Source organism: Staurois parvus, unplaced genomic scaffold, assembly GCF_062004578.1.
Source record: "Staurois parvus isolate SC_StPar_1 unplaced genomic scaffold, SC_StPar_1.0 ptg000089l, whole genome shotgun sequence".
In the NCBI taxonomy this organism is placed as follows: Eukaryota; Metazoa; Chordata; class Amphibia; order Anura; family Ranidae; genus Staurois; species Staurois parvus.
Window position 1 is genome coordinate 2,637,379 of NW_028317885.1, and position 18,885 is coordinate 2,656,263.

At 39.8% G+C, this 18,885-nt stretch overlaps 1 protein-coding gene across 1 annotated transcript in view; it reads right to left on the bottom strand.

Annotated features, from left to right (window-relative positions):
* GALK2 (galactokinase 2) overlaps nt 1-18,885 on the bottom strand; it is a 289,559-nt gene that overhangs the window by 218,544 nt on the left and 52,130 nt on the right. Inside the window, exon 3 of the mRNA XM_089670313.1 lies at nt 16,175-16,298. Coding sequence (XP_089526439.1) covers nt 16,175-16,298 — 124 coding nt within the window. The remainder of the gene's footprint in view (nt 1-16,174; nt 16,299-18,885) is intronic.

The following is an 18,885-nucleotide window of genomic DNA, read 5'->3' on the forward strand; positions in this document are numbered from 1 at the left end:
TTCTGTCCGCTGCCTCGTTCCTCAGCTATAAGCATGAGTCACTTCTGACGGGTTTTCCTGATAGCAAGAGAAAAAAAGGTGACAGATAAGGGAACAGTCTGTGACTGACAGCTTCAGCTTTGTTCCTGTGTGTTGTGTCAAGAGGTGTGTGTCCCTTCCCTCCAATCAGCTCTCAGAGCTCTCCTCACTGATTTAACGTCAGCGCCTGCTTTTCAGAGCTGAGAAATCTGGTGTAAATTCTGCACTTTGAATGGATGTAGGGGAAAGACGGCTGTAGATAAACAGGTACAACTTATGCACGATGATTTGTTTCATCTCTGTGTATCACCTGGGGCCAGTCATTTCACTGGATGTATGTGAGGGTCTACAACCCTGCAGGAGATGCTGTATTCTATGCAGGGAAGTCAATCACAGACAAGATAGCCAATAATATGTGAGCTGGAGCAGTTTATTCATAATAAATGTACCTGTTTGAGCTCCAGATAAATGCAGTATTTTGTTGTTTTAAAGTTGTAAAGGTAAAAGCTTTTTTACCTTAATGCAGTCTCTGCATTAAGGTAAAAAAAACCTTTAAATAGCAGCTTGCCCTCTGCCCCCGTAAATACCCACCTGAGCCTGATCTTGATCGAGCGCTGTGCATGTCGCAGAAGCTCCTCTCCCCTCTCCCAGCTCTCATAGGCTTGGCTAAGTTCAGCAGAAACCATTAGCTCCTGCTACTGTCAGTTAAAATCTGTGTGCAGGGGAGTGGGGGACGGGGCCGAGACAGGCAGTGTGTCTGAAAAGATGCATACAACCCAGCTCGGAATTGAGCCCGCACGAGTGCCACCATAGGAAGCGGCTTCCTATGAGGGCTCTCGGCGGGGGGAGAGGAGCCAAAGGAGATGGCGGGGGACCTGATGAGAGGAGGATCGGGGCTGCTCTATGTAAATCCATTACACAGAGTAGGTACAGTTGCAAGAAAAAGTATGTGAACCCTTTGGGATTACGTGGAGTTTTGCATGAATTGGGCATAAAATGTGCTCTGAATGTCATCTAAGTCACAACAATAGAAGAACACAGTCTGCTGAACATAATACTACACAAAAATTAGATGTTGCCATGGTTTAATTGCACATAACATGTAAACATTCACAGTGCAGGGAGGAAAAAGTATGTGAAGCCCTAGCTTAATGACTTCTCCCAGAGCTAATTGGAGCCAGGAGTGAGCCAACCTTGACTGCAATCAGTTTGATGATATTGGATGTGTTGCTGACAGCTGTCCTGCCCTTAAAAAACACACACCTGTTTTGGGTTTACTGGTTTCAAGAAGCACTGTGTGATGTGAACCATGCCTTGCAGAAAAGAGCTCTCAGAAGACCTACGATCAAGAATTGTTCACTTGCATGAAGCTGGAAAGGGTTACAAAAGTATCTCCAAAAGCCTTGATGTTCATGTGTCCACGGTAAGACAGACTGTCTACAAATGGAGAAAGTTTAGCAGTGTTGCTACTCTCCCTAGGCGTGGTCGTCCTGTAAAAATGACTGCAAGAGCACAGTGCAGAATGCTGCATGAGGTAAAGAAGAATCCCAGAGTGTCAGCTAAAGACCTACAGAAATCTCTGGCACATGCTAACATTTTTGTTGACACATCTACAATAAGGAAAACATTAAACAAGAATGGAGTACATGGGAGGACACCACGGAGGAAGCCATTGCTGTCCAAAAAGAATATTGCAGCACGTTTGAAGTTTGCAAAAGAGCACCTGGATGTTCCACAGCACTACTGGCAAAATGTACTGTGGACAGATGAAACCAAGATTGAGTTGTTTGGGAAGAACACACAACACTATGTGTGGAGAAAAAAAAGGCACAGCACACCAACATCAAAACCTCATCCCCACTGTAAAACATGGCGGAGAGAGCATCATGGTTTGGGGCTGCTTTGCTGCCTCAGGGCCTGGACGGATTGTTGTCATTGATGGGAAAATGAATTCCAGAGTTTATCAAGACATTTTGCAGGAAAACGTACGACCATCTGTCCGCCAACTGAAGCTCCGCAGAGGATGGTTGATGCAACAGGACAATGACCCAAAGCATACAAGTAATTCAACAAAACAATGGCTGCAACAGCAGAGAATACGCCTTCTGGAGTGGCCCAGTCAGAGTCCTGACCTCAACCCGATTGAAATGCTGTGGCATGACCTTAAGAGAGCGATTCACACCAGACATCCCAAGAATATTGCTACACTGAAACAGTTTTGTGAAGAGGAGTGGTCCAAAATGACTCCAGATCATTGTGCCGGTCTGATCTGCAACTACAGGAAACGTTTGGTTGAGGTTATTGCTGCCAAAGGAGGGTCAACCAGTTATTAAGTCCAAAGGTTCACATACTTTTTCCTCCCTGCACTGTGAATGCTTACATGTTATGTGCAATTAAACCATGGCAACATCTAATGTTTGTGTAGTATTATGTTCAGCAGACTGTGTTCTTCTATTGTTGTGACTTAGATGACGTTCAGAGCACATTTTATGCCCAATTCATGCAAAACTCCACGTAATCCCAAAGGGTTCACATACTTTTTCTTGCAACTGTAAGTATAAAATCTTTATTAATGTGGTATAGTAAATAAAAGTGAGCGTTCTAAAGGTAAGCTGCTGGACACTCGAGGAAACCAAGTAAAAACCTCCGTCACAAACATATAATGGGAAAGTGCAGCCCTATATAATGAAAATAGGTATATAATGTCCCCAATAACATTAGCATATAACAGTGACAGTCTATATGTGAAGACAATATGGTGTAATGATCCAATCCAGTGGCGGTGCTCCCAGTGATAAGGTAAGAATCACGCACTCACCAGAAGCGTAATTCAAATACGCAATGTGTAAATCAACACGGATCTCCTTCACAGATATAGGTCCGGACTGGAGCACAGGATAATTCTCCCTCAAGGTGGTATGGTTATGAGCCCTCAGAGATGTAGGATGATCCAGATTTTCTGCAGTTTAATTTTTCTGTAGCCCATTCTTTCTATAGCCGCTGCCATCTTTGTGGAGTCCTTTCACTCCTTTGCCCACCCGAACTTCCACCTTGCGCAGTAATCTCGCACATGCGCGGTAAGGTTATACCGAGGAACTGGTGAATGGTCAGCAATCTCACAAGATTACAACATTATGCTGAAGGCGACATGAAACCCCCCATAAAACCGCACTCACATTGAGTCAAAAAGATTCAAGCATTTGTTAAAACTTTAACACATAAGAGCATCCAGCTCTATCAGCAGCGTCCCACCAGCCTGCCTGCAACCAAGATGGCGTTGTTGTGATCACGTGCGGTTTTATGGGGGGTTTATTTGAATACATTTTATAAACGTTATTGCACTATGACGAGTATTTTTTCTGCCTACATGTATTATATGGAGTGCTTTGGATATCTAAGCTGTGGAGTGTTGGATAAACAAAGATATGCTGGTTATTCACCAGCTTTTGGTGAGTGTGCAATTTGATGGGGTGTTAAAGCACTAGAGTTTGCACTGGTGATGGAAGACTTCATAGCTTCATTTACTGAGGATCATATGCAATATTGATGTGTGGACTTTAATGAATGGACTCTATGAGGACTCTTTGTCCTTATATTTATATTTATTTATAATTTACTAATTAATGCACATATTTGGTGGTGGATTTATTTATTGATGTTTGAGGGTAGCGCTATTATTTGTGGTTAATTTTTATATTTTAATATATTTAATTTCATCACATTTTGGATTATAAATAATAAACATTGATTTGAATTATTTTCACCAAACACATGCAGCAGAATATATTTTGACCTAAAATTGTGTAGAAAGAATATTTATTTGCAAAATGTTATAACAGAAAGGAAGAAAAACACATTTTTTTTTCAAAGTTTCCAGTCTTTTTTCATTTATAGCACAAAAAAAACCCCAATGGTGATTAAATACCACCAAAAGAAATCTCTATTTGTGTGAAAAAATTTCTACAAATTTCATATGGGTACAGTGTTGCATGACCACGCAATTGTCATTTAAAGTGCAACAGCGATGAAAGGTGAAAATTGGCCTGGGCAGGAAGAGGGTAAAAGTACCCGGTAGGCAAGTGGCAAAAATTAAATAATTCTATGCTTCTCACTGAACTCCTGCGTGCTCTCTATGCATACCTGATACTAAGTTTGCTGTCAAATATAATAATAAATATATCATTTTAATTTCAGTCTGCAACATCCCCTTAAAGTGGTTGTAAACCCTAAGAGCTGATTCACACATGTGCGGTGCGGATTGAAGTCCAGGTTTCACAGCTAATTGATACAGTAGTCATTCAGCGGTTCATATAAGGTTTACATCAGGTTCAGAACACGATTAGCTCAGAATCTTATCTTGTTCACACATATGCGGTTTAGAAACAGTTTGCATGGAATTCAATGGCCTGTAATCCGCACTTGAACCCAAAGGCACTGCTCAGAAACCGTACAAGAGTCTTTTTTTTTTTAAATCGCACTGAATCCACACTACAAGTGCACCGGACATAAATAAAAGGCACCATAGGAAGCAATGTCTTTTCACATGTCATGCAGATTGTATGTGGTTCAAACAGCATCCAATCCACATATATGTGAACCGGCACTTACATATACACAGTGAAGTGAATAGCCCCAGATGATACACAGAAATGAAACAAATCCTCCTACATATGTTTACTTGTTTATCTGCAGTCTTCTCTTTTCTACATCCCTTAAAAAGTTCTGAATTTAGATAATATCCTTCTGCTTCTGTCAGTAGTACAGAGAAGGGAGTGGGGAGCTGCAGTTAGAGCTCTTATACAGTGTGTGAGAGCTGATTGTAGGAAAGGGACACACACTGCATGGGAATGAAGGAATTATGCAGAGCTGTGTTGTGAATAGACAGGCTGGGTGCTGAAATATAAATAAGGAAATATAAACGAGCGCTGGGTAAGTGAATATATAGTATATAGTAAAAAGCTGCTTGCATAAAAGGTAAAACCTCTAAGACCTCCTCATAAAATATATAGACATAAAATATGCAGCGCTAAAAGAAATAAATAATACAGCGTACATTATAAACGTATGCAAATGAGCAAGGTTATTTGGCGCTGAGACCAATGATGTAAGTCAATTTTGTATATCATACAAAAAAAGGTGCATATAGTGACATTGGTGACAAAGTCAATCTATCCGGTAGTATTGAGAAATGGTGAAAACAATCCGTGACTTCTGTGGCTTAGAAAATAAATGTTGATTGCACTAACCAGATAGCGCAATCTTTTGCGCATTGGAGTAAATAAATACTACTCCTGGTCATCTGGATCTTGAGCACTGCAACATGAAAGGTCATCAGGCCAGCAGCATCCAGGTGATATGCATCCGAGGGGGATAGCCCATCTCCAGGTATTCAGTCATCAGCCAAAAGGGGGATCTTACACGCTCTCATGTGTCAGGAATCACCTTGGGGGAGGGGGCTCACAGAACAAACAAGCCCATAAGAGAGGTATCCAATAGTGTAGTATTTATTGAAAGTAATATATAAATGCAGGTAAATAAACTTACATTTAAAATTTCCAAGATGGCCGCCGGCTGTCCATAAGGACCGTGCGGGCTGTGATCACTGTTTGGGGGCTGTGTGCTGAGCTCTCCCCTCCCCTGTCACCATGTTATCTTTGGTGTTAGGATAACTTGTCAAAGGTGACACATGCTGATAACAGAGCAAAAAAGAGAAATGACACTCAGATCTTTGGAGAGAGACAGGTAAATACTACAGATATTTGTGCTTTGCTCAGATTTTATGACTGAGGTTTACAACCACTTTAAGGGCTTCAAGAAAGGGAACCACAAACACAAAAGACCAAAATGAATAGAGAATTTGTAGTTTTAAGGACAATATTCCTCCGTAACATCCAATTTCTATCTCTTCACAATAAAATGTATTGGTTATAGCAGCCTTTTTCAACTTTTTTTTAACCCAGAGGAACCGTCTCAAAGAATCCCTGAAAAAAAAAAAAATCAGAATGCTCCTTACAGTGATGGTCAGAATGCCACCCTTACAGACAGCTAAAAAGATCATTGTGTTCATGCAGCGAGCTCTGCCAAGTAATGTTGACCTTGGAACTATGAAGGCATGATCAGATGGAAGGTCAAGAAGCTACAGCTCAAGGAACCCTTAGAAACCACTGGAGGAACCCAAGGGTTCCACGGATCCTGGTTGGGAATGCCTGTGTTATAGTCTTACTCTATTAATACCAGATGAAAAAAAAGAACAATATAAAACACAACACATAAAATAACTAGATGAACAAAAAAATCCAACTATCGCCTCTCTCCATCTGTTCTTCTAGACATAATTTTCAATATGCCAAATATTGATTTAAATGTGTTTACTTTTCATTCAGGAAAATATTTAAACCCAGGGCACAGTCGCATCAGAATAAAGATGTGGTTAATTCTGGATTTTAAGACGTCTGGAAATCTGGATTACTTTAACTGAAGAATTCCATTTATCTCATCCTATTGTATCAAATGCTTTCTAATAAAAAACTTTCTCAGGGAAAAACCATGAGTATAAATTAGAACATTACTGTAAGTTATGCACTTTGTGGATTAGGATAATATTGGCAATAAACTGGCTCATCCACCTAATGCTGGGCACGCACTGTAAAATGCTAACACTAATGAAATAAGACAAACCATTACCAAAATAATGAAGGAAAAGCCATGGGATCATTGCAATCAGACAATTACATACAATTTACTGTTATAAGTCAGAATATGCCTAATAATGTACAGGCAACATAAAGTAGATGCACCAGAACTATCCGAGAAAATGTGAAAATGATTCTCAGAGCCATGTGATGAATTCCAGGTAAAAGAGCACTGGTAAATATCACCAACACATTTCATAATGATATCTTCCTATCACAAAGCCTTTTATGTTGAGGAAGTAAAGTGTACGTGTGGCCAAAAACATTTGTTTTAGTTTTAGATAGAGTAGAAAAGGATTGACTTACACTGAAGCACAGCAACAGTTGTCCGTGGACATAAATACACCCACACACCTTATAAAGTAGAATGGGGTTCATTCAGCACAGAGACCCATCACTAGTAGCATACCACAAGGCTCTGTACGAGGTCTTAATAACAAAACAGTGCAGCGCATAAATATCTATCAAATTAAATAGTGAACCAAATCAATAAGTGAAACAATATGAATAAATTATGTCCAAAAGTGCCAAGTGCAACAAATAACAGAATTATTTATGATAGTCCTTCCAGTGTGAATCTGTATGCTTGCAGTGCCAACCAAGACAAACTGTATTCAATCCCACCAAGTGTTCCTTTCCAGTGCGGGGTCCTCCACCACTATGCACTTACCAGAAAGCTACTTGGTCAGTAGAATGTAATTCCTCACCAAGAGATCTTCCACTCCCCAGCGACATTACCGATCTGGTTAGGACCTTGAGAAAAGATGCTCACCACACAGAGTCCCAGAATTTGTATATAGTGTAGTAATTTAAAGATCATAAAAGCATTACATATAAAATAAATGGTCACTGCTCCAATTTGCGGACACGGCAGCGTGACGGCAGCACGTAGACTACGCCCCAACACGTTTCGTGCACACACATACGTCCCTGCGTATGAAACGCATTGGATGGAGCCTACATGCTGACATCACGTCGCTGCGTCCGCGAATCGAAGCGTGAGCTGTTTTTGTATGTGCGATTTTAATTGTTCCACGGCGGTGTGACATCAGCTCATAGGCTGAACCCAACACATTTTGTGCGCAAGCACATCCTCAGAGGCATGCCCCCTGAGAACGTACCTGTGCATGAAACACGCTGACGTCACGCCGCCGTGTCCGCGAATTGGATCGTGGCTATTTTGGTATGTGCAATTCTGATTGTTCCACGTGGAATATTTTATATGTAATGCTTTTATGATCATTAAATTACTACACTATATGGGGCTCCGTGTGGTGAGCATCTTTTCTCGAAGTCCTAACCAGATCAGTAATGTCGCTGATCAAGTAGCTTTCTGGTGAGTGCATAGTGGTGGAGGACCCCGCACTGGAAATGAGCACTTGGTGGGATTAAACACAGTTTGTCTTGGTTGGCAATTGTATATAATTCTGTTTGTTGCACTTGGCATTTTTGGATATAATTTATTCATACTGTTTCACTTATTGATTTCGTACACTATTTATTTTGATAGATATTTATGCGCTGCATTGTTTTATTATTTACACAGGTATTGAGATTTTGTCACTTTCTTTTTGTGCAAGCTGTTTCCATCTCTGTAGTGCTCACCATTTTTTTTGAATCTGTATTAGGTTTTACTTGTTTTATTTAATCTATATGTAAATTATAAAACTAAAGGGTTGATGGGTAAGGCATGTCTTTTTGTTGATGATACAAAGATGTGCAATAGGATTGATAACCCTGGAGGTGTCTGTAACATGAAACGTGATTTGGCATTAATGGAAGCTAGGTCAAAGTAGTGGAAACTGCAGTTCAATGTTTCTTAATACAAAATAATGCACCTAGGGAAAAAGAGTCCCTTTGCAGAGTACAACATTAGGAGTACAGTGTTGGCCAGTACTACAGAGGAAAAGGATTTGGAGGTACTTATTTTAGATGATTGCAAAATGAGCAAAAAGTGTGCCCAGGCAATGGGAAAAGTGAATAGAATCCTAGGATGCATTACTAGAGGGGTCACCAGTAAGAGGAAGGAGGTTCTGACTCCCCTATATAGATCTTAAAGTGGAACATAACTCTCTAAATCAGCATTGACTATTTTTAATCCTTATGCTGATAGAAAATAGGTATGAAAAGGATATAATATTTACATATTTTAAACATTTTCTTTTTACATTTCTTCAGTTACTTCCTGGTTTCCATGCCTAGGCAAATGATGTGATACATCCCAGGAGTCTTCAAAATGGGTAGGAGGGGCTTTCTCAGCTTAGCACACCCTCCTGTCTGCAGGCGCTAAGGGCAGACTGATTCCAGGAAGTAAATGCTACAGGAATCATCTTTCCTTATTCAAGATAGCCGCGACCAGACATGCTAGGGATTTTGCTTTTATGATTGCTCAGCAAAATAAAGCATAGAGACATGGATTGATGGATTAGTTTGCTTTTAATATTAAAAATTAATCAAAGAGATTTTATGGTTTGTGGTGCTTAGCTGCAGTGCAGTTTCACTTTAAGTGAGACCTCAGTTAGAATTCTGTGTACAATTTTAGAGACCTCGCCTACAAAAAAATAGAATCCAGAGTCCAGAAATTGGTAATAAAAATGTTGAAAGTCCTGAGGAATAAAACATATCAGGAAAGACGTCAGGAACTTAATATGTAAAGTCTGGAGGAAAGAAAGAAAAGGGAGACGACTGAAACCTTTAAATACATCAAGGGGATGAATATGGTCAGGAGGGCAGTATTTTCAATATGAAGCCAATAAAAAAAAATACGGGAGATGACCTCAAACTAACAGGAGAAAAATTCACAACTAATCATTATTTTAGCGAGAGATGATGCTTGGAATATACTTCCAGCACAAGGATTGAGTCAGTCAACCGTAAGTGAATTCAGGCATGCTTGGGACAAACATAAATCTATACTTAAAAAAAGTTAACAAAAAATAGAAAAACGTGTATAAATTTAAAATAAAAATGGGGCAGACTTAATGCACCATGTGGTCTTTTTTCTGCCGTCACTTTTCTTTATGTTTTTATGTTTCTAATTCCAGCTTTCTCTTTTAACAGTTCATGTGGGCCAAGCTGGCCCACAGGAACTATTTCTTTTGCATAAATATAAAGTTGCTGTGTACACTGTAACATACAGTTGTAACATTAGGAATGTATGAGATGGATCTGTGCAATGATAGTGGTCTGCTGCTAACACCTACCACACCCTAATTAGAATGGGGAAAGACAATAAAGTGAAACTAAAGGTGTTGCCCTGTTCCTATCAATTAAATATGTATAAATACAACTCCCCCACTTATAAATGATGATAGTGCACAGTGTAAATAGTATGAATCCTTTCTTCCATTGAAGGGCCAGTCTGTACTGCAAAACACCTTCCCCTTTCCTACTAAAAATATATGTGACAAATGTGAACATACTGGTACAATTGCAACCTTCTAATCTGTATGCTTGTTTTGAGTCAGTAGCTCAGCAAGTACTGAAACAATTGGATCAGAATGACAACCAAGGAGATTAGTGATGGAAGTCTCTATACTTCACAAATTTTAAAGTAAAATTCCAGCTTTCCCATCAATTTAAATTGTTTGTTTGGGCCAAACGCACTATTCCATTCTATAATAATGTAGCCGCCACGTGCGCTGTAACATATATCAGCTACATACACTGAGTGGAGCTGTGTTACGGCAGCAGTATGGGCAACTTCCTGTCTGCCGTCGAAAATAAATAAAGTTGGGCTGAGTACTTCTAAACCATTCAAAAGAAGTCTTGTATTTTTTACCAAGGAATAAAAAACTTCCTCTCATTAGCTTAGGCGGATGGATGATATCACAAGGTCAACTTTGGCCAATCAGAGGAAGTCTTGCATTAAAAATACAATACTTCTTATAAGTGGTAGAGAAGCCTGATTCTTTTTAATTCTGGCAGAAGACAGGAAGTTTCCCATACAGCTGCTTGTACTAAATAAACATAGATAAGAAGGGGCTGGGGGCTCAGTTCACGAAGAGTTATTTTCCTCTTTAAGATCTGAGGTAATAGTGTTTCTCAAAAATGTTTTTGTTATTCACAAAAAAAAGGCTATGAAAATAAGGCATGAGTTGTTTCATCCAAAAAGCCTTCCCTACGCATTTCATCATCAGACGTCTTCCAGGGGTGATAGGAGGCATGACTACAACGTGTGTTCTATCGCTCCTGAAAGACATCTGATGACATAAAGTGTAAGGAAAGGTTTTTGGATGTGACGTCACCATGCACTGAGTATTCGTGCTCACGATTTGGATTGATCGGCTGGAGTCGACACTGCTTAGGATTATATCTGTACGCTTGTGTCAGTGGAGACACACAGTAAATGTAAGTGTAATGATTGCTTGTTATACATAAATGTTTTTAAGATGGTGTTATGCTATGAAAGGCTTCTCTCTCTTTCCTCTTCTTGCTTATGAGTTTTAGGTATATAATCTTTTGGAGTAACCGCTGGAGTGCAGCAAAGGATTGCGATCCTGAGATTGGTGTGCACTGTTTGCTGGTTTATAATTTTACCAGCATTGGTTTCAGGTGAATTTACACAGTGCTTACGATGGTGGAGAGCACTTTACTTAGTCCGGCGACTAAGAGGAGAATATAAGAAGAGCACCTGGAATATTTTTGTGGATTGTGGGACTTTTTATGAACGTGGACTGCATGATCTATTTATTTTTCAGATGAAAGTTATATTATGTTGATATATTAAATTTTCACATTTACCTATGTATGCACTTTTTGCACATTCATTCTCATCATATTTGTTTTTTTGCACAGCACTCAGCATATCAATGGGTGATATATGTACTGTGGATAGAAAAAGTCTACACACCCCTGTTAAAATGTCAGGTTTCTGTGATGTAAAAAAATGAGAAGAAAAACAAATAATTTCAGAACTTTTTCCACCTTTAATGTGACCTATAAACTGTACAACCCAATTGAAAAACAAACTGAATTTTTTTAGGGGGGGGTAAGTAAACATAAAAAACTAAAATAATGTGGTTGCATAAGTGTGCACACCCTCTTATAACTGGGGATGTAGCTGTGTTCAGAATTAAGCAATCACATTCAAAATCATGTTAAATAGGAGTCAGTACACACGTGTCCTCATTTAACGTGCCTCTAATTAAACCCGAATAAAGATCAGCTGTTCTAGTAGGTCTTTCCTAACATTTTCCTAGTCGCATCCTACAACAAAAGCCATGGTCTGCAGAGAGCTTCGAAAGCATCAGAGGTATCTCATTGTTAAAAGGTATCAGTCAGGAGAAGGGTACAAAAGAATTTCCAAAGAATTAGATATACCATGTAACACAGTGAAGACAGTCATCATCAAGTGGAGAAAATATGGTGCAACAGTGACATTACCAAGAACTGCACGTCCCTCTAAAATTGAGGAAAAAACGAGAAGAAAACTGGTCTGGGAGGTTGCCAAGAGGCCTACAGCAACATTAAGGGAGCTGCAGGAATATCTGGCAAGTACTGGCTGTGTGGTACATGTGACAACAATCTTCCGTATTCTTCATGTCTGGGCTATGGGGTAGAGAGGCAAGACGGAAGCCTTTTGTTATGAAGAAAAACATACAAGCCCGGCTAAATTTTGCAAAAACACATCTGAAGTCTCCCAAAAGCATGTGGGAAAATGTGTTCTGGTCTGATGAAACCAAGGTTGAACTTTTTGGCCATAATTCTAAAAGATATGTTTGGCGCAAAAATAACACTGCACATCACCAAAAGAACACCATACTCACAGTGAAGCATGGTGGTGGAAGCATCATGCTTTGGGGCTGTTTTTCTTCAGCTGGAACTGGGACCTTAGTCAAGTTAGAGGGAATTATGAACAGTTCAAAATACCAGTCAACATTGGCACAAAATCTTCAAGCTTCTGCTAGAAAGCTGAACATGAAGAGAAACTTCATCTTTCAGCATGACAACGATCCAAAGCATACATCCAAACAAAGAAATGGCTTCACCAGAAGAAGATTAAAGTTTTGGAATGGCCCAGCCACAGCCCAGACCTGAATCCAATCAAAAATCTGTGGGGTTATCTGAAGAGGGCTGTGCACAGGAGATGCCCTCGCATTCTGACAGATTTGGATTTTTTTTTTGCAAGGAAGAGTGGGCAAATATTGCCAAGTCAATGGGTGTCATGCTGATAGACTCATACCCAAAATGACTGAGTGCTGTAATAAAATCAAAAGGTGCTTCAACAAAGTATTAGTTTAGGGGTGTGCATACTTATGCAACCATATTATTTTAGTTTTTTAATTTTTACTTCCCTCCACCTAAAAGAGGTCAGTTTGTTGTTCAACTGAGTTGTACAGTTTATAGGTTACATTAAAGGTGGAAATAGTTCTGAAATGATTTATCTTTGTGTAATTTGTTTACATCACAGAAACCTGACATTTTAACAGGGGTGTGTAGACTTTTTATATCCACTGTATATTCAACTTTCATATTAATTGTGAGGTAAATAAGCTAAGCCTATTCACAAAGTTGCTGTACATGGTTTTAAATGCTGAAGATTTGTTTATCTTCATGCATTGTATGCATGAAGGTAAAAAAACCTTTTGTGTGCTGCCCCCCCACAGCCCCCCCACAGCCCCCCCACCTGAACCCGATTCAGCAATGTACACTTCGGCTATCCCAGTCTCTCCCTCCTCATTGACTTAGACAGAAGCAGAATCCATTGGCTCCCACTGCTGTCAATCACAGCAAATGAGCCAATGAGGAGAGAGTGGGAGGTGGAGTCAAGCCAAGGCTCTATGTGTCTTATGGAAACATAGAGCGGGGCTCGGGAGCAAGCACAAACGCACCGGTGCCTCCACAGCAAGTGACTTGCTTTTGGGGACACTGGTCAAAGGGGAAGAGCCAGAAGCGCAGGCAGGGGACCCAAGAAGAAGAGGATCGGGGCTGCTCTGTACAAAAACATTGCATAGAGCAGGTAAGTATGACATGTTTGTTTTTAAAAAAAAAAAAAAAAAAACAACCTTTAAAATTATATTTTTTAATACCATGATTACCATGGAACTGTAGTGAATATTATTTTACAAATAAATGGCATATCTATAATCTACATTAGTACTGTAGTAGCAGGTGACATCCCCTGTTGCTGACAACTAGCCTGGCTCCACTGGCATTTTGTTGGAGAACTAGCACCAACTGCTGTTTTGGGGCCAAATACACAGGCTTTTAACAGCATATGAGTCAATTTTTTTCCTTTTAAAGGTCTATGTGATGTGACATAATGAAAGTTGAGGTGGTTGCGGGACGGTATGTTTCACCTTGCATGGTTTCACATGTGGGAAATGGTAGTCGAATCTGTTTCGGGTTTACCGGGCCACCTTGGCAGTGCGGAATCTGAGCCAGGTTTTGTTTCCCACTTTTGATCAGTAGAAGGTGGGATAAAGAAGGAAGGGCTGGAGCAAGAGGGTGCTCAGGTCTGGGACTGGAGCAAGAGGGTGCTCAGGTCTGGGACTCAAAAAGCCACTTGAGAGAGCTGAAACTCGAAATCGCTCTGTAAGAGAAAGAAAAGATTTGCCTTACACTTGTTTTGTCTGTGACTGGGAGAAGCCCCTCACCTGTCAGAGAGGAATCTGTCTTGTTTAGTTAGCTACTGGATGATGAAGATTTATTTTCTGTTTAGTTCTGTTTGTTTCTATTGCAACCCTCTAAAATAAAACTGACTACCATTCAGAATCTTAAGAAAGACTTGCACTTTTTTTTTGCCTTTTTCCACACTTGTGTTAACCCTCACAGTGATGCAGTAGCAATTCAGAGCAACTCAAGAAGCTCGAAGCAACTCAAAATCCATGCAATTGATTCCTTTGAGTGGCTAGAAGCATTGGTGTATTTAGGTTTTGTGCTGCCCTAGGCAACACAAAAATCATCCGCCCCCACGCCTCCTTGCCCCTCTCATGGAGAAAGCCTGACATTGACATCCCTGCCCCTCACCTGGTAAAGCCTTCCACTAACCCCCCCCCCCCCGGTGATAGAGAGAAAGACACTCATCTTCATCCCCGGGAATGAGAGTCAGGCTATACATACACCATTAAGCAGCCCACAGCCTCTCTCGGATCCCACTTGGTTCCCATGGAGCACGTGGCCCTTCTTTCATCCATTCTTCTGGGGGGAGGTGCTTCCCCCCTGAAAAATGCCGCCCTAGGCTAGTGCCTTGTTTGCCTTGTTGGTAAATACACCCCTGGCTAGAAGGCAAGTCAAAGCAATTCAGATCCATCTGAAAACATGTTGGCTTACTTAAGCTGGTAATAGATAGATCCCTACATCCGTGCTATACACCGCAGGTGTACAAATCGTCTGCTATGGCTACTATGATTTCAAAATATCATGTCTGCATCTAATTGGATGCAGGCAATGTTCACCTAACATTTTTTCACCTGGCTCCTTAAATTTTTAATTCAAAGGATGTTGAACATGAGGATGCTGACAGAGCATCAATCCATGTATGGCCAGCATTGCATTTCAGCATGATGCTAGTCTGCCTGTGCCCTTAGTCAGAGATACTGCATCAGACACTGGAGGTTGAACCGGAGGCCCCTACGGCTGCAGTATATTTGCACTGGACCAAAAAGAGTGTAGCGCCATTGCAGATGCTGCTGAATAAAACCACTGCTTAAACTTTGTACCATCTATATGCTTTTGATCTCATATTTGATTGTTATGATATGCTTTAGATATCTGCCTATGTACATCCTGGAAAAAAAACTGTTAATAATAAACAGTAGTAGTCTATTAGGACTATTGCATCTCCATAGCTTGACTTCAGACCACTAGCAAATGCGAAAAGCTATTGCTATCAAGAGAATTGAAAAAAGAAAAATTTATCCAGTTTAGTGGACCAGAAAAGCATGAAGTTGTTGTTTCTGAACTTCCATTTGCATATATGTTTAAATTTAAAATTAAAAATTAACTAAAACACTTGTTTTAGAGAAGACTTAAAAACTACAGTCATTATCAGCTTAGTTAATCAAATAATGAATTACAGCTCCCCCAAAAAGTCCGAGAGGGTTAACCGTCCATCTGCTCTGATCACATCAGAAAGAAAAACATGTATGGCCTACATGGGTAGTTGTAGAAAAACATGTTTTACATATTTTGTGCGTGATAAGTTTTATGGAGCCTTAAAGGCAGTTTTTCAATAAATATGATACGTATTTTTATCTTGCCTCACAATTTTCATACAAAATAATGTAGGCTTCAGGGAAAATAAGCGAGGAATGCTGACTCAGAGGATCATATCACAAAACATGTTTCATTTTACAGTCTGGTCATGGAAACTAGCATAAATGTTGGCTCTAATTTAAGTACCAGTTCCAATTATAGAAAACTACTGACCAAAATTATTTTGATTGGTACAAATGTGAATAAAAGCATTTGAAAACTAGCAATGCATTCAATGTGTGGAGGAATGAAAACGAATCACTTACAAATAAGCTGGGTTTGTATTAGACAAGTGCAGCACCTGAGCATCAACAGATTGAACAGCCGTTAAAATATCTTGTTCAATAGCCATCGGAAGAACTGCATAGCCACAGTAGTCTATATGTTCTCCTGTATTAGCAAAGAAAGACATATAGGTTAGTAAATATAACTAGAATACAGCATGCTTTTTTACATTCCAATCAATGAAACAAAATGCCCATATATGTATTCTGTAAAGACTTCTCACTTTTTAGGCTAACTTTTCCATGAGAGCACAGAGATTAATAAAATGTTGTCTGTGGGTCTCCTTTCTGGAAACCTGCTGTCTATTCTGCAGAGGGGCCTCACTATCAGAAAGGTCTGGAGATAGATTTATCTCTAACAAACATACAAAAGCAGATGATTAGTGAAAATATCTAGCAGTGTTAGTAAATGTATAATAAGGGAAGACCAGTAAAATGATGTTACATTAAAAAGGTAGATAAAATCTAATAAACAAAGTTAAAAACCATTAATAAAACAATTTAGGTCAAACTCGACATTGAGGCCCATGGGCACCTGCGTCTGCATACATTGGTGCACTATGGAGGATTTCTCTACTTCTTTCATGAGCTACGTATGACCACATGTGAGTAAGTTGGCAGTTGTAAGGTCATATACCTACCTATCCAGGGACAGAGGACATCCTTATGCTGTTAGTGGAGCCTATTTGGAGGTCAGATAGCAAGGAGGTCTTAACCGTGTAGGATCCTGGTGTGATCCAAAAGGCGCATTGGTCCATTGGGTCATATGAAGGAGGTGAGGGGGCATTTTAGCCATTGTAGGATCTGTCTGCTGCGCACACCACTCGGCACCATTTGTTCACGTTCAATGAATAGCGAAGCACCTTAGATGTGGGAATTTTTTTCTGCACTTTATTGGACATTGATTTTTATGATTGTTTTTTTACTGCATATTTATATATTTTTTCTGTTTTTTATTTTTCATATTTATGGATTTGTTGAATTCACAAGTGAATATTGTATGAGTTTTTTAAAAAAGCACTTGTCACTTTGGTTTTTGATGTATGATTATCCCATTATTGGGATTCACTTTTTCTACACTATTGGTGAGTGAATGTTATCCCATTTTTGAGATTGAGAAGTTTATTGTTTTCCACCTTATATAAGGGTCCAAATTCAGGACCTACTTAGTTTGTTTCACCGTTTACACTATATGGCACCTTGTGTTAGATTCCTGTAGGATCTTTACACTTATTATACTTATTTTGTTTCATATTTTTAGTATTGAATATATTTAGTTCATTTTAGCGCTGCATGTTTATGTTGTTTCATTTTACACCTATAGGTAAAGGGTTTAGGTGCTAGCAGCTTTTCCATTGGTTATAGGTCCATCTATTAAGTGCAGGAGGAACATTAATTTATTTCTGGTATGCTTAGTGTTTCCTCCCATTTAGCCATTAGTCTCATATAGACTGACGAGAGTAGGGACAGCAGTATATCACTACTTCTGCATGCAAGGCAGCTTAGTCTCTCCATATATGGCTTTACAGTGGCTGAAAATCACCTCTGGTATCCACTCCCTACAGCCAGTCCACCCAGCGACAGCCCACCCACTGCTGGCTTTATCAGCACCTGCCTGTGCCAACATGTCTAACTCAGCAATGCAGCAGAACACAATCTGCACCTTCCAAATCAGAGGCTTTGTGCGGAACAGGAAAGCAACTGTTGTGGCAGCTTGGGGCATCTTAAGTCTTCTCTGCCCTTTCTTCATTTTTGCCTACTCTGTGTCTGTCATGTTCTACTATTATTTTATTTCATTTTATACACAAGTACACAAGCTTCTACAGAGGCCTGGACATTAGTTTGCATCCCCAGCATTTGTACTGGAACTAGTAGCTCCACAAAGGAATGGAAACACTAAGTACAGAGCATGTCATTCTTATTGACACTACTGTCACTGGTATGATTATTGTCACAAACTGTCACAATTTTCCATCTGTTACTCTGAGATTGCCCTGATTGCCCATTTGTTACTTGCGTGTTGTCACCACTGCCCATTTGTTACTTGCATGTTGTCACCACTGCCCATTTGTTACTTGCGTGTTGTCGCCACTGCCTATTTGTTGCTCTCACACTGTATTGTCAGGATTACTCATTTGTGTCCTACATATTGTCTTGATTGCTTATTTGTTGCTCATATATTCAAATAATTGCCAATTTGTACCCTTTTTACCTCTGCACACTAAAATTAGTGATGTTTGTTTAGTGGAACATATTACCTAATATTTTGATCTCCTGCAGATCTGTCACTATCAAACCACAGCACTGTTAGCCACATATTTGAGCACAGCCCATATATTGGATAATTGCTTCCATTTTGGTGTGGCTTACTCCACATGCTGCTCTAGCCCATCCTTTTGCCCCTCCCAATCTCAGCTTAACAGTTACTGCATCCTATGTGATGCAGTTTGGGTATTCAGACCATGGTGGGTGCTGCGGCTGTCAAAATACACTGCCCTGCAGCAGAGATTCCTCCATCTATGTTGAATTATTTTATTGTTAAGCCCTGAAAGAGAAAAAATTAAATATGTATGGCTAGCTGTAACCATAATGGGTTACTGAAATCTAGTGTGCTTAAGTGATAGTTTATGGTTTGAGGAATTCATGAAATTACTCCAATGTGGCAGCCCATAAAGGAGCTCACAAAGCCATGA